The sequence below is a fragment of the Gracilinanus agilis genome, chromosome 3 (genome assembly GCF_016433145.1).
Source record: "Gracilinanus agilis isolate LMUSP501 chromosome 3, AgileGrace, whole genome shotgun sequence".
NCBI classification, from domain to species: Eukaryota; Metazoa; Chordata; class Mammalia; order Didelphimorphia; family Didelphidae; genus Gracilinanus; species Gracilinanus agilis.
In genome coordinates, this window is record NC_058132.1 from 67,656,664 (window position 1) to 67,670,503 (window position 13,840).

General features: G+C 42.8%; 1 protein-coding gene across 2 annotated transcripts in view; it reads right to left on the minus strand.

Annotated features, from left to right (window-relative positions):
- Positions 1–3,342: 3,342 nt before the first annotated feature.
- The window catches only part of SRSF4 (serine and arginine rich splicing factor 4), a 32,097-nt gene continuing 21,599 nt past the window's right edge, over positions 3,343–13,840 (minus strand). Inside the window, exons 3-6 of one of the 2 annotated variants that reach the window (XM_044667958.1) lie at positions 12,925–13,037; positions 8,235–8,449; positions 4,757–4,788; positions 3,343–4,483 (exon numbers count right to left, since the gene is read on the minus strand). In XM_044667958.1, coding sequence (XP_044523893.1) covers positions 3,999–4,483; positions 4,757–4,788; positions 8,235–8,449; positions 12,925–13,037 — 845 coding nt within the window. In that variant the 3' untranslated portion in view covers positions 3,343–3,998. Of the gene's footprint in view, positions 4,807–4,980; positions 5,071–8,234; positions 8,450–12,924; positions 13,038–13,840 lie in introns of both variants that reach the window. The other variant, XM_044667957.1, reaches the window with a different exon arrangement.

The following is a 13,840-nucleotide window of genomic DNA, read 5'->3' on the forward strand; positions in this document are numbered from 1 at the left end:
GTTGCATCTTGGATGTGCTGAAGAAACAGGGCAGGGGGCGGTGGATAGAGCCGGCTCTGGCGTTGGGAAGACCCAAGTTCAAATCAGATCTGGGTGACCTTGGGCAAGTCCTTTCACCCTGTTTGCCTCTATAAAATGAGCTGGAGAAAGACATAGCAAACTGCTCCAGCATCTTTGCCAAGAAAAGCCCAAATAGGAGTCACAAAGTGGGACGTGAACTGAAGAATGAGGGCGCAAGAGCAACGGCGTCGATCTTCCTAGAGGCTACTCTCTCTCCGGCCACCTCTAGGAAACGAAGGGGTTGGACTTGACGTTCTCTGGAGGTCCCTTCCAGCTCTAAATCGATGATGTTAAGTTCGGTTCAATGGAGAAAGAGCCAGTCTGGGAACAAGGAAGACTTTCCTTGAATATCTACCACTTGCGTGACTCTTGATGGCCCCATTCCAGAGCAGAACCTGATTGGCGCTGCTCATGGGGAATTATTCCCTGCACCAAAGAATTCAGTGATTGAGTGCCAGTGGGGCCCCCAGATGGATGCCCTGCAGGTAGCTCAGAAATCTGGGCACATCTGTCTGAGCAGGGATGGTGGCTGCAGCTGTGGGCCGAATGAGATTGACGAGAGATGGAGAGGGAGCCAAGATGCCGGAGGACCATCCTGCTGTGGGGCTGGGAAAGTGAGGGACCGGGGCAGGAATCTGTTTGGAGAAAAAAGGGCTCAAAAGGAAGAGGTGGCTCTTTTTGGTTTGGCTTTACCTAGCAAAAAGTGACAGTACTGTCTTTTCTTCCTTCTTTTGCAAGCTTATTGGATTTTGCAGCTGACTCGATTTCTCCGTTTTACAAGTATTACTCACTAGGAAGTAAGGGAGTAGCCCTGCATCTGGGAAGCTAGGAAAAAGTCAAGGATGGAGGCTTGGTGGAGTGAGTTGCCCAGAGGGCAGTGCTTACACTTACAGTGATGAGGGTGATGTGGAGGCCAGACTTCAGGGGAGGGAAGAGAACAGTTGAGAGGGAAGCCATGGGGACCTGGGGAGGGGATAGAACTTTCCACCCCTCTTTTAAAAAGTTACAGATGTTTTATTTTTATCAATAAAGATTACGACCACTCCACGAGGTCTTTTGTAACAAAATGAAAACTAGACCAAGTGACAGACTAACTTTATCTGAAACTAAAGGCAATGCTATATAACCGCAAGACTCTAGATTCTCTATTAAAAAATTTGTAAACAAATGTATCTCCCTCTCATTGGAATAATCAAGAAGACAAGTTTCTTATAACAACTTTGGGGACTGCATTTATAACTATGTATTTGCATGTGTATTTTACATTTGTGTGTGTGTGTGTCATCCTGTATCCTAAAAATCCTTACCTTCTCAGGAAAGGCTAATAGTATTCAAAACTTCCTCAAGAGGGGGGTGAAGAGGCCAGCTGGATGAATGAGAAGCATTGAGATTAACAAAAAGGAAAAGGCTGGAACGTGGATTGATGCAAGAAGTGGAGGCAGGTAATGCCCAAGGTGTGAGGGAGGAGAGGATGGGGGTGACCGGCCCCAGAGAGCTTCTTCCCGGCCCCGTTTCCCATTCCTCCTCTTCATGCGCTTCTCTGGATTTTGAGATGCTGTGCAGAGGGATGGAGCCGAAGGGGTCTTGGGTACTGATGGTATTGGGCACAAGTCCCTTCACCTCACTCACTGCAGCTGGCTTCTCATTTACAAAATAAACTAGATCAGGGGTTCTGACCGTTTAAAATCCTGACTTAGAGCAGTGTGTTTTTCGGGGGCAGGACTCACCGAGCACTGCCTGCAGGAAGAACTTGGGAGGATGGTGGGAAGAAGGGGAGGCAGGCAACAGTCAGGATGCAATGAAAATATAGATATGATGCTATGATGTAGTATGATGTTGTTGTTGTTTGTCACATCTGACTCTGTGACCCCATTTATGGGTTTTCTTGGCAGAAGTACTGGAGCCATCTGCCATTTCCTGAGGCAGAGTTAAGTGACTTGCCCAGAGTCACAAAGCTGAGAAGTTTCTGAGACCAGACTTAGGAAGACGAGTCTTCCTGATGCCAGGCTTTCTATCAACTGTGCTACCTCGATGCCCGTTTTATACATATATAAAAATAAAAAAACCCTCACCTTGCCCCTTAGAATCACTACTGTGTATTGGCTCTTAGGTAGAAGAGAGGTAAGGGCTAGGCAATGGGGTTAAGTGACCTGCCCAGGGTCACACAGCTAGGAAGTGCCTGAGACCATATTTGAACCCAGGACCTCCCATCTCTAGGCCCAACTCTCAATCCACCAAGCCACCCAGCTGCTCCCTTTGCTGCCTGTTATAGGAAGAAACTATTACAATCCAGGTGAGAGAACAACGGTTTGTGTAGTAGTACTGGGGATGGAAGTGAAGGTTGATCTGAGAGATTAAGGTAGAATCCAATTGGACAGAACTTTGGGGTGACAGGGAATCTGGGGAGTCTAGCATTTCCTCTGCTACTCTGCAGATTATTTTTCGCTTTGTTCCATCCACACTCTTTGTGGCCCTGCAAGGCGGGAGATGCCAGTGTGCTCATGGCGGCTCCCCAAAGAGAGGGCCGTCCTGGGCGGTCACTGTGCCCCCTCAGTGTGGTCCTCGCATTGGGCTTTCTCTTTTAAATTCTGTAGGACAAACCTTAATGTGGGGAAGCTACCCGAAAGTGAAGTCTCCGAGTTCCCTAAAGCTGTGAAGACAGAAAAACCAAGCTGTATTTCTGGATCTACCACAAACAAGGATGTGACTCTGGGCAAGTCGTTAAATCGAGGGCAGGTTTCGAGAGATGATTTAATTCAGCTCATTTTAAGGTAAGAGGAACCTCGGCCCTTGGTTTTGTTCCTTCTCAGATGGAGATTTCCCCACCCGGAGGATCTTCAGAGGTGGAAGATACCCTGAAGAAGTGTAAAGGCAAGTAGACTCCAAGGCAGGGGAATTGGAGTGGATGAGCCCTAACACTGACATTTGGTGAATTACCACTCTGTTTCCAGTGTTCCCCAAAACTTTGACTTTTATCATTAGACTATCACAGTACGTCTCGTAAAATTACGTGTGAACGTGTCACCTCCTGGGCTAGCAAACCCCTCTGAGTAGGCAGCGGGTGAGCCGTGCCCATTCTTTGCCATCTATTGCACAGCCTGGTAACTCGTGCCTATCTGGTGCTTAAAACATGCAGAATGAATTGAAACGGCAGGAGAGTAATACGGAGAAACGGCCATCTGAAACATGGAGGGAGACGAGGGCATCTGAAGCTGGCCAGGAAGCAAGAAAGAAGGCACGGGGAGTCCTGTGGAGGTGTGACACTATTCCACCACGATCCAGTTTTGTCAAGCAAAAATAGTCTTTATTCAAATTTAATGGAAACAGGGATCACTGTACTTTGCAAGATGGGGAAAAATAAAATTAAAAAAAAATCTTTTTTGTTTTTGTTTTTAATATAAAACAAGAGTATAGTCACAATACCAGAATATGGAACTCTACAGTGGATTTCCTATGGATTACTGCAGGTATCTTGACTGTGCTATTCACAACTTCGTTAAAGTCCAAAAATATGAAACCAAAGTAGTAGGAAACTTAAGACTTAGCACTTTCACTAAATGGCATACATCAAAGGGCATCAATCCAAGGGCAGAAATGGTTGAAGTCGTCATACCTACCTATGTCATCATTCCAGCCTCCAAGCCCCAGCACCGAGCTCCCCGTCTGTAAGGCCAGGCCCGAAGGTCCAGGTATTTGGGATGGTCTAGTGAGGGCTGTGTAGTAAAGGACGTCTTTCATTCGAGCAGAAAAGCCTGGCCCAGGAGGCCTTACGGAGAGGGAGCGGGTGCGGAGATTTCACAATTACAGACACACCATCGGGGGAGTTAAAAATGTACAGCATCGACATGGGTTCTATTTCAATCACTTGTGCTACAGCTACCCAACATGTACAAAAGACTCTTCTCGGGGAGTTCCTTCCACCTGTGCTGGCAACCACTTTAGGACCTCGAGCGGGATCTGGACCGAGACCTGGAAGGTGATCTGGAGGCGGATCTGGATTTGGACCGGGATCTGGTTTTTGAGGCCGATTTTGATCTGGACCGAGATTCTGACTGAATGTTTGGTTTTGATTTGGAATTGGATCTGGACCTGGCCTGGCCTTCCTGGTTTGCCTGCACCTCCTCCCCGTCGCCTCTGTTCTCCTTCGAGCCGGCCTCGGGCTTCGGGGGCTCCTTCCCCTTGGACGGGGAGCGGGATCTGGAGCGGGAGCGCTCCGGCTCCTCCTTGCTCTTCTTCCTGCTGCCCCCTGCCCGCTCTCGCTTGCTGTGCCTCTTGCTCTTGGAGCTCTTGCTGCGGCTGCGGCTGCGGCTTCGGCTGTGGCTGCGGCTCTCGTCCCGGCTCCTCTTCCTCCCTTTCCTCTTGTCCTTGCTCTTGCTGCGGCTGCGGCTCTTGCTCCCGCCTCTGCTCCTGCTCCTGCTCCTGCCTTTGCCCGTGCTGGTTTCCTGACTCCGGCTCCGACTCCCCCTCCTCTCCTCCTTCTCTGCTCTCTCTTGGCTCCGGCTGCGGCTGCGGCTCTTGCTCTTGTCCTGACTGGCGCTCCGGCTCTTGGCCTTCCCGTCCTCCTCATTGTTCTGGATCTTCTCTTCCACTCTGTCCTTGCTCTTGCCCCTGGCTTTGTCTGCGCTCCGGCTGCGGCTCCGGCTGCGGCTCTTGCCCTCCTTGCTTGGGCTCCGACTCTTCTCCTTCTTGCCTCGACTGCGACTCTTGCTGCGGCTTCGGCTCTTGCTCCTGGAGTGGGAGCCAGACCTGGAGAGAGACAAGCACAAGCCGTCCTGGGTGTGAGAATCTGGTGGCAGACAGGAACCCTCATTTCGAATATGAAAGGACATGAAAAATGTCCAGGAACACTTCCAAAGTCAGGCTGACTTCAACATTATCGTAAGGAGGGAAAATGGACCCAGGAGAGGGTCCAGAACCTACCTGGACCGGGACCGACTCTTGGAATGGCTGCTCTTGCTACTGCCACTGCGACTTCTGCTTTTACGAGAATGTCTACTTCTTGAGCGAGACCTGAGAAAGAAAATCGAGTTCTTAGAGAATGCCATGAAGAAAACAACAAAAGCCTCCTTGAGTGAGTTCGACCAGGATCAAAGCCTGAATAAGGGGCTGGAGTCAGGCTCTTCCTTTCCCCCACAAAGAGTGGCAGCTTCTCCGGCTGCACTCCTTTCAGAATCTTCAGAGAAGGGGCTGGCAGAATGGCAGTCTCCAACTCTGCAGAGGACATCAATATGGGAGGGACAACATCCTCTCAAGAAAGAAAACTTAAGGGTATAACAGAAACAATTTCCACAAGAAGGAAGAAGGGGGAATGATTTAAAGAGACAGAAGGGGATATCAGAAACTCACCAATAAACTAAAAAATCCAAAACATAAATAAAATGAAAGCAAAGACAAAAACAGAAGCATAATAGAGTTGTGTAGTAATCATCATCATCATCATCATCATCATCATCATCATCATCATCATCATCATCACTAACATTTATATAGAGCTTCCTGTCTACCAGGCACTTTACACATATTATCTCATTTGATCCTCACAACAACCCTGGGAGGTAGGTGCTATTATTACCCTCATTTTATAGACAGAGGAAGCTGAGGCAAACAGGGCTTAAGTGATCTGACCTGGGTCATACTTCTAGAGAGTGTCTGAGGTAGATTTGAACTCAGGTCTTCCTGACTCTAGGCCCAGTGCTCTATCTATTGCACCACCTAGCTATCTCCATGTCAGAGAAGCTCAATTACAAAGGAAATCCAAACACCAAAAAAAGCTTTACTAGAGAAAAGGATGATCAAAAGAAGTATAGGACTGCTTCTTGGAGTGGGCAAAGCTGTGGTAACAGAAAACCAAGAGGAAGCAAAAGGACCTTTGTACTGTAAATGACTAATAAGGCAAGAAGGGAGACATCAAGTAGCTCTACTGTTCTTCATAAGCCCAACTCAGGTGGCCCATATAAGCCCCACGCCTATCCCCACCGCCCTAGCACTGTTGTCACTGCTAGGCCAGAAACACATTGTCAGAAGGGCAAATGTTGCTAAAGGGAGTCTGCCAATAAGAGGCCAGTGAGCTCAATCTCCATTCTCAACAAAATTCTTGCACACATAACTAAAGGGAAGGCTACTTACTGAAGGGCTGGGAGGGATCAAAGAGATCTGTCATGTCTACATCAAAAAAAGGATTCCTCAGACCAATCTCCTTTCCTTTTCTGACAAAGTTATTGAATTAAATATTAAATAATTCACTTAGAGTTTGGCAAAGAAATCTGGTAAAAGCTAGGTAAGTTGGGATGATAGGTAGATTCAGAAGTGGCTGAAAATCCACATCCCAAAATAGTTAATAATAGTTCCCTCTGGCCTTTTGCTCTTTTAGGGAAATAAAGACAGACCACTTAGCAAGTCTGCATGCAGAAAACACAAAACTAGGAGAGATAGATAACATGCTGGGCTAATGGTTAGGAATCATTCAAAAAGAACAGGACAGGTTAGAACATTTGATTCAATCTAATAAGCTAGGAAGAAAAATCAGGAGAATCGTATCATGAAAAGCTTGAGAAGTGAATACCCAGGAGGAGGTGATCAGCAGCATTTAGGAGGATTGTAGAGGTCAAGTTGAGGAATGGGAAAAGACATTCAATTTGGCAAAGGAGTGATCAGTAGTAAATTGGGAGAAGGAATAGGAATGAAGAAGTCCAACTGAAAAGAGTTTTAAAAGAAAATGAAAAGAGAACTGAAGACATCCACTGCAAATGGCTTTTCCTCATGAATTTAGCTACTAACATGAAGAGAGATATAGGATAATAACTAATGAGGAAAATAGGATCAAAACAAATTTTGTTTAAACAATGGGAAAAACATGGCCATGTTAATAGGCAATGAGAAAGGAGTTGGTAGATAGGGAGATACTGCAGATAAAAGAGTAAATAAAGATGATGAGGACAATCTACTGGAAAAGAAAGGAGATGGGCTCAAGGGTGCAACTGACTGGATATGTGGAATGAGTTTTTTGTTCTTCAGGGCTTTCAGTTGTGTCTGACTCTTTTGTGACCCCACATGGGTTTTCTTGGCAGATACTGGAGTGGTTGCCATTTCTTTCTTCAACTCATTTTATAGATGAGGAAGCAGTAGCAAACAGGGTTAAATGATTTGCTCATGGTTACAAAGTTATTAAGTGTTGGAAGCCAGATTTAAATTCAGATCCTTCTGACTCCTGGTCCGATGTTCTATCCACCATATCACCTAGCCCCTCACATTTGTTTTGTTCGTCAATTGTTTTTCAGTTGAATCCAACTCTGTGATCCTATTTGGGGTTTCCTTGGCAAAGATCCTGGAGTAATTTGTCATTTCCTTCTCCAGCTCATGATTATGAGTTATTGAAAATAACATAAAAGCTGTGAACCTGGATGAGTAGAAGGACAGTGGACAGTGATGCTTTCAATAGCAATAGGAAAGTTTTAAAGAGAAGTGGGCTTTTGGGGAAAAGAGAATGAGTTCTGAATTAGGCTGAGTGTGAGGTATCAGCCAGTCTGAAGTGGTCAAGCATGGAAATTGCTTACTAGGAGAAGTAGTGGGGAGGAATGAGAGGGAGAGAATATGCCCTGGAGGAGACTAGGTGGAGGTTACAAAAACTCTTAGTTCAGTTTGATGCAAAAAAACCTTCTTAACAACTGGAGCTCTGAAAGAGGAGTAAAAAGGGGCTGCTTTCTGCCCCAAGAGACTATGTTTTGGTTCCTTCTCACTGGAGAATTTTTAAGGCAATGACAGAGAAGGGATTCTTTGATGTGTCTAGGTTAGATAAGATAGGAGCTAAAATTACAGGGGAGGCAAATAACTGGTAAGTTCCAAGCCTGAGAGGAAAGGTCACAAGGGGTAATAAAAGCAACATAAACCTAGGAAAAAACTGCTCTATCATATGCTTATTTCTACCTGTAATTAAGACATAATATCTCTACATTCTTAAGATTTGAAATATGCACCAATATCTGAGCTACATTAGCAAAAGTTCAGTTATCAACTGGAGGTTATTAATATTCTTAAAAAGCCTTTTCTACCTAAATTGGAAGGAAGAATGCTAAAAGTTTATCCAATAGCAATAGGGGGCAGAGATGTCATATCTCTCTAATCTTTATACAGAACTACAGTATACAGTAAAGCTACAATAAAAAGGTGAGAGTTACCTTGAGTGACTCCGACTTCTGGAATAGGAACGTCGCCGTCTAGAGCCAGGTCTGTCTTCAACAAGTCTAATTTTCCTGCCATTGACTTCAGTTCCATCCAGCTTTTCAAGAGCTCTTTTCATATCAGAATAGGACACAAATTCAATTACCCCTTCATTTTTGCGCCCTTTGTGAGCATCTGCGTATGTTACTTCTCCTGCTTGACGCATATAATCCTAAAGGGAAGAAAAAATTGTTCCAAATGGATAGATTAGGGGACCTCACACTAAAACATAGAAAGTAATCATATCACATTAGGAAGCAGGAGCTGATCTATTATTTTCTTTAAAAATAAAGGCTTTTTACCTCCTATAGGAAGTGAAACTAAGTCATTTAGAATCAAGAGCTTGGATTTTAAGTTCTAAATCTTAAATTGTAGCTTTAAGTAAAATCACTCATGCCTAGACTGCAAGAAATGACTTTTTATATCTTGCAGTAATAAATTCTATTATAGTGGTTTGTAGAATTGTAAGAGCTGGAGTCCAACCTTGTAAAGTCAGGTTTACTTCAGTGATTTCATCCTACTCATTTGGAAATTCTAGTCATTTATCCTCCCATAGCCCTAGCATTCTCATTTCTAAAAGTGGAGTTGCCATGTCTAGTCTGCCTTCTTCACAGGACTGTTGCAAGGTCCAAATAAAACATAAATGAGAAGTATGTGAAGGTTCTATAGTGATGGAATACTAATATTGGAAATAAATCTGAAAACTTGGGTGATATATCAAGACCAAGTTATCCCCCTTTTCTCAAATTATTTACTTCCAGATTATCTTATTCAGAATGTAAGCTACAAGAGAGCAGGGACGGTTTTTCATCTTTGTTTCCTCAGTGTCCTATGCAAAATAATTGGGTATCCAGCCTTCAAGGCTATGTTCTTGGACCCATTCTCTTTTCCTTCTGTGGTATTTCTTTTAGTGATCTCCTCCCTTCCATGGATTCAGTGATCCCTCTATGCTGATGATTCTCAGATCCAACTAACCAGCCCTAACCTCTTTCATCTCCAGCTACCTACTGGACAATTCCAAATGGGTGTTATAAAAGACATCTAAAAAAAAGAAAAAGAAAAAGAAAAACAACCCTTACTTTGTCTTAGAATTGATACTGAGTATTGGTTCCAAGGTAGAAGAGTGGTCGAGACTACGAAACTGGGGTTAAGTGTCTTGCTCAAGGTGACACAGCCAAGAAGAGTTTGAGCCCAGTTTTGAACCCAGGTTCTCCTGACTTTTCAGGCTTGGCTCTCTATCTACTGAGCCACTAACTGTCCCATAACATAGACATCTCAAACTCAAAATGCTCCAAACTGAAATCATTCTCTTTCCCCACTACTCTCTCCATCACCCAATTTCCTAACCTTGGTCATCCTTGACTCCCCACTCTCAGATGTTGTTAGGTCTTGTTGCTTCTACCTTGGTCATGTGTCTCCTGCATGCCCCTACCTCCCTGCCACCATTCTGGTGAGGATTCTTATTACTTCCTACTCCATTACTGCAGTAGCCTTTTAATTGGTCTCCCTGCTAGTCTAGTCTCTTCCCCAACCCAGTTCATCCTTCCATTCAGCTGTGAGACTGATCTTCCCAAAGCAGGGGTCGGCAACCTTTTTGGCTGTGAGAGCCATAAACGCCACATTTTTAAAAATGTAATTTTGTAAGAGCCGTACAGTGCTCACAGTGTGCGCTCCTGTAACAGCGCCTGAAAAAAAATTGACTTTATGGCTCCTGCAGAAAGAGCCATACGTTGCCGACCCCTGTCCCAAAGTAAAGTATGGTTTTGACTAAGCTACTCCCTATTTGATAAGCTGCAGTGGCTCCCTATTATCCCTGCCACAAAATACAAAATCCCATGTGAGCGTCAGAGTCCTTTATAACCTGGGCCCTTCCCTCCATTATATTCTTCAGACACCTTATTCTACTCTATATACTCTAGAATCTAATGACATTGGTCATTCCTCAAAAAAAGATACTGTTTTCACTGGTGGTCCTTCATGCCTAGAATTCTTCTCCCCCTTCCCCCATCCCTACCTGACCCTCTGACCTCCATCAAGCCTCAGTTAAAACCCCATCTTCTCTAAGAAGGCTTTCTCAGTCTCCCTCAGTGCTAGTATCCTCACTCTTTGATTATTTCCAATTTATCTTATGTCTTTTGTACTTAAGTGTCTGCATGTTTTCCTCACTCCTCCCTTTACCCCTCTCTCAGACTGTGAGCTCCTTAAAAGCAGGGACATTTTGGCCATTCTTAGTAGGCACTCAATAAATGCTGGTTGATTGAATGAATTGGCTTAATGGTTGTTGAATGAATTGAAGCAAGAGATCTAAATTTCTCTTCAGAAAATGTGCTCCTGGGGCAGGCAGCTCAGTGGCTCAGTGGATTAAGAGCCAAGTCTAAAGATGAAAGGTCCTAGATTCAAATTTGACCTGAGACACTTCCAAGCTGAGTGACCCTGGGCAAATCACTGAACCCCCATTGCCTAGCTTACTGCTCTTCTGCCTTAGAACCAATACACAGTAGTTATTCTAAGACGGAAGGTAAGGGTTTAAAAAAATGTGCTTTTATTGTTAGAAATTAAAATTGTTTAAATGTATAAAAACTATGGAACCAATAGAAGATGACCATGTTCTAGTGTGAATGTGGCAAAATTTGTTAAGTAAACTGAGTGCTATGTTAGTCATGGGTTTTCTCAGTGAAACATGGTTCAAATTTTCAGTCTTGCTCACCCCCAAATTCATGGAAGGATCTCACCAGCCCTCTGAGGCCTCCCGAAAAGACCTTTCTTTTATCTTATGGCATTTCCTATTCCTCTCTTATATCTTACTTTCTGCTTTACATGCATCTCTGTCAGATCTCTGCTATTCAACTATGAGCTCCTGAAGGGCAAGAATGGTTCCTCATTTACCTTTACCCGGCATGATGGGATAGCACAGTGATAAAAAGAGCTATTATTTATATGGTGCTTTAGATCATGCAAAGTATTTGCAGCAACCCTGTAGATAGGTGCTATTACTCCCATTTTAGAGATGAAGAAACTGAGAATGAAGAGAGATTTAGTGAAGTCCAGGGCAAAATAGCTACTTAGTGTCTGAGGTGGTATTCCAACCCAGATTTTCCTGACTCCACATCTAGGACTCTTTCTACTTTGCCACATTTCCTCTGGAGGGGCTTAGAGTTTGCTGAATAAATTAATATCTTATTTCTTAAGTTTAAATCTTAATTCAAGGAATAGGGGAATGATTTCCTTAATGTGTTCAATTAATCTGGCAAGATTCATTTCCTGTGATACCAACAAATAAATGTCTACTCCACAGACACCATTCAATAAAGTATACTAAGGTTGAGAGTCAGGAAGTAGAGTATCTAGACCTGGCCTGCCATTAACAAATGAAGGTCTCCCACTATATCTAGTGAAGAACAGTTACTCAAGATACTTTCCCTACTCCTAATCATTCAAAACTATCTCTAGTCTCAAAAAGTAAGATGTGATCAATTTTGATATCAAGACTATGGGCTCTAAAAAAAAAAAAATTCCCCCATCACATGTAAAAACAAATTTTAAAACATTCATTAAAAAAAAAAAGTTCTGAGTCCCAAATACTCTTCCTTCTTCTGACCCTTCTCACTCCCCGGAGCTCTGTAATTCTTTTGGCCAAATATTTCAGGATTATAACAGATAAAAACTTGCAAAAGCTAGGCCAAATAGTTACTTTTGCCAAATGAATACTGAACTTCAAAGCTAATGAGACCCTAAATATTACATTTAATAGGGTACAAACTACTATCATTCTAAGCTTAAAGCTTAACTCTAAAGAGATCTCGGTAGCTGGTAGCTTTATTCTGAAAAGAAATTCATTAGCAGCTTGTTTGTTACTAAAAAAAAGAGCTGAATACAATGTCTTGGAGACTACTGAAAGTGGAGGATTAATGAAGTACCAAAGGGTTCTCATTTCTAGAATGAGTATGAATGCAGGGGTGGTGTTAATATTGTGACCTTAGGAGTCTGTACTTTTATATATCCTTTCATTAAGGAATCTCAAAGGTTTTTTAAATTGATACCAATAAAACTTAGTGGGTTATGGACCCAACCAAGCTCACTATAGATAGTGTCATCACAAATCAACATTGTTTCCCAATAATACCATTAATACGTTATCACCAAATCCCAAGAAGTGGTAAGGCAGATAGAATGTTGCACTTGGGAATTGGAGAGCCTCAGACTCCAGCCCTGCCTCCACCTAAATTCTTGTGTGACTGCCAGCAAACTACCCAGCCTTTCAGTGCCCTGGGCAACTTATGGCACTCAAGCTGCTGACTAGATCCAGGATAGCAATTTCTACCCCAAGAGATTTCCTACAATGATAAAACAAAAAATGCAGATAACACAATTTGGCCCAAAGGCCCGAGAGACTATTTAGCTTACTTCTGTGTTACTCTATTGACTCCTATTGAGCTTACCATACATAACACATTAACACTGGATGGTTGATGACTTTCTGAGCTGATGACTCTGCCTAACTATGTGGCCAATTTCTTCTGTAAAGTCAGTTTACCCTGTGTTCACTGGGGGGCAATATACCTACAACCGTTGTCCCCTCTCCGAACCCCTGAGTTCGGCTTATCCCCACCCCTCCCATCCTATGAGGGAGCATTCAAGTTCCCAAACCTTTAAATCTTGCCAACTGCAGCGGCTAGACAGATTTTCCACAATCAATCTGTATTCTGTCCGAGTCGGAGGACCATATTTATCTCTTCCACTTCTTCTATAACCATATCCACCTTTGGGAGGGTCAAGCAGATACCAATACTTCAGTTGTGGAACAGGAAAAAATGGCTTAGTAGACATCTCATATAAAATACTAGCACACAGATTTAATACCCTTATTCCCACCCACAGTTATAAACTACAATTTTTTAACTAAAAAAGAAAAAAAAGCAACCACAGAGATAAACATTTAAATTAACTTTAACATACATAATAATAATAATAATAATAATAATAATAATAATAATATATGGCTGTACTCATTAATGTTTAAAATTTACATGCAAATTTTATTAGAATTTAGAAATAGCATTCAAATCATTAAAACCAGTTATTAATATTACTTACATTGATTTGGGGTTTGTGAATATCTGATATGAAAAAAGATTTTCAGGCACCTAGTTCATTCAGTTTAATCTCATCTGTGTCTAACCCTTGGGCCTCACCACCCAAGTCTAATAGGAATAGGTTTCGGTTGTCACATGGCTTCCTTTTTGGGTCAGCCAAGGGCCACAATGGTCAAAAGAGCCTCAAGGAAAGGCAACCCAGGGTCAGCAAATGGAACAGGCAGTCATCTTAGCCTCAAAGGAGTCTTTTAATTAAAACATTGAGGGCTTTGTTAAGTCTATGTTAATGTTAAACAATCACATTACAAAAAAACATTATTCAAAATACTTATAAAATACTAACAAAATATTCTGCTTATTTAAATAAGAATTGAAATTAAATTTAAACATTAGAAAAGATATGCTTAAGTTATCAAATCTAGGTTTACTTTAAAATATTACAAGTTGTTCACAAATAATTTAAATTATTA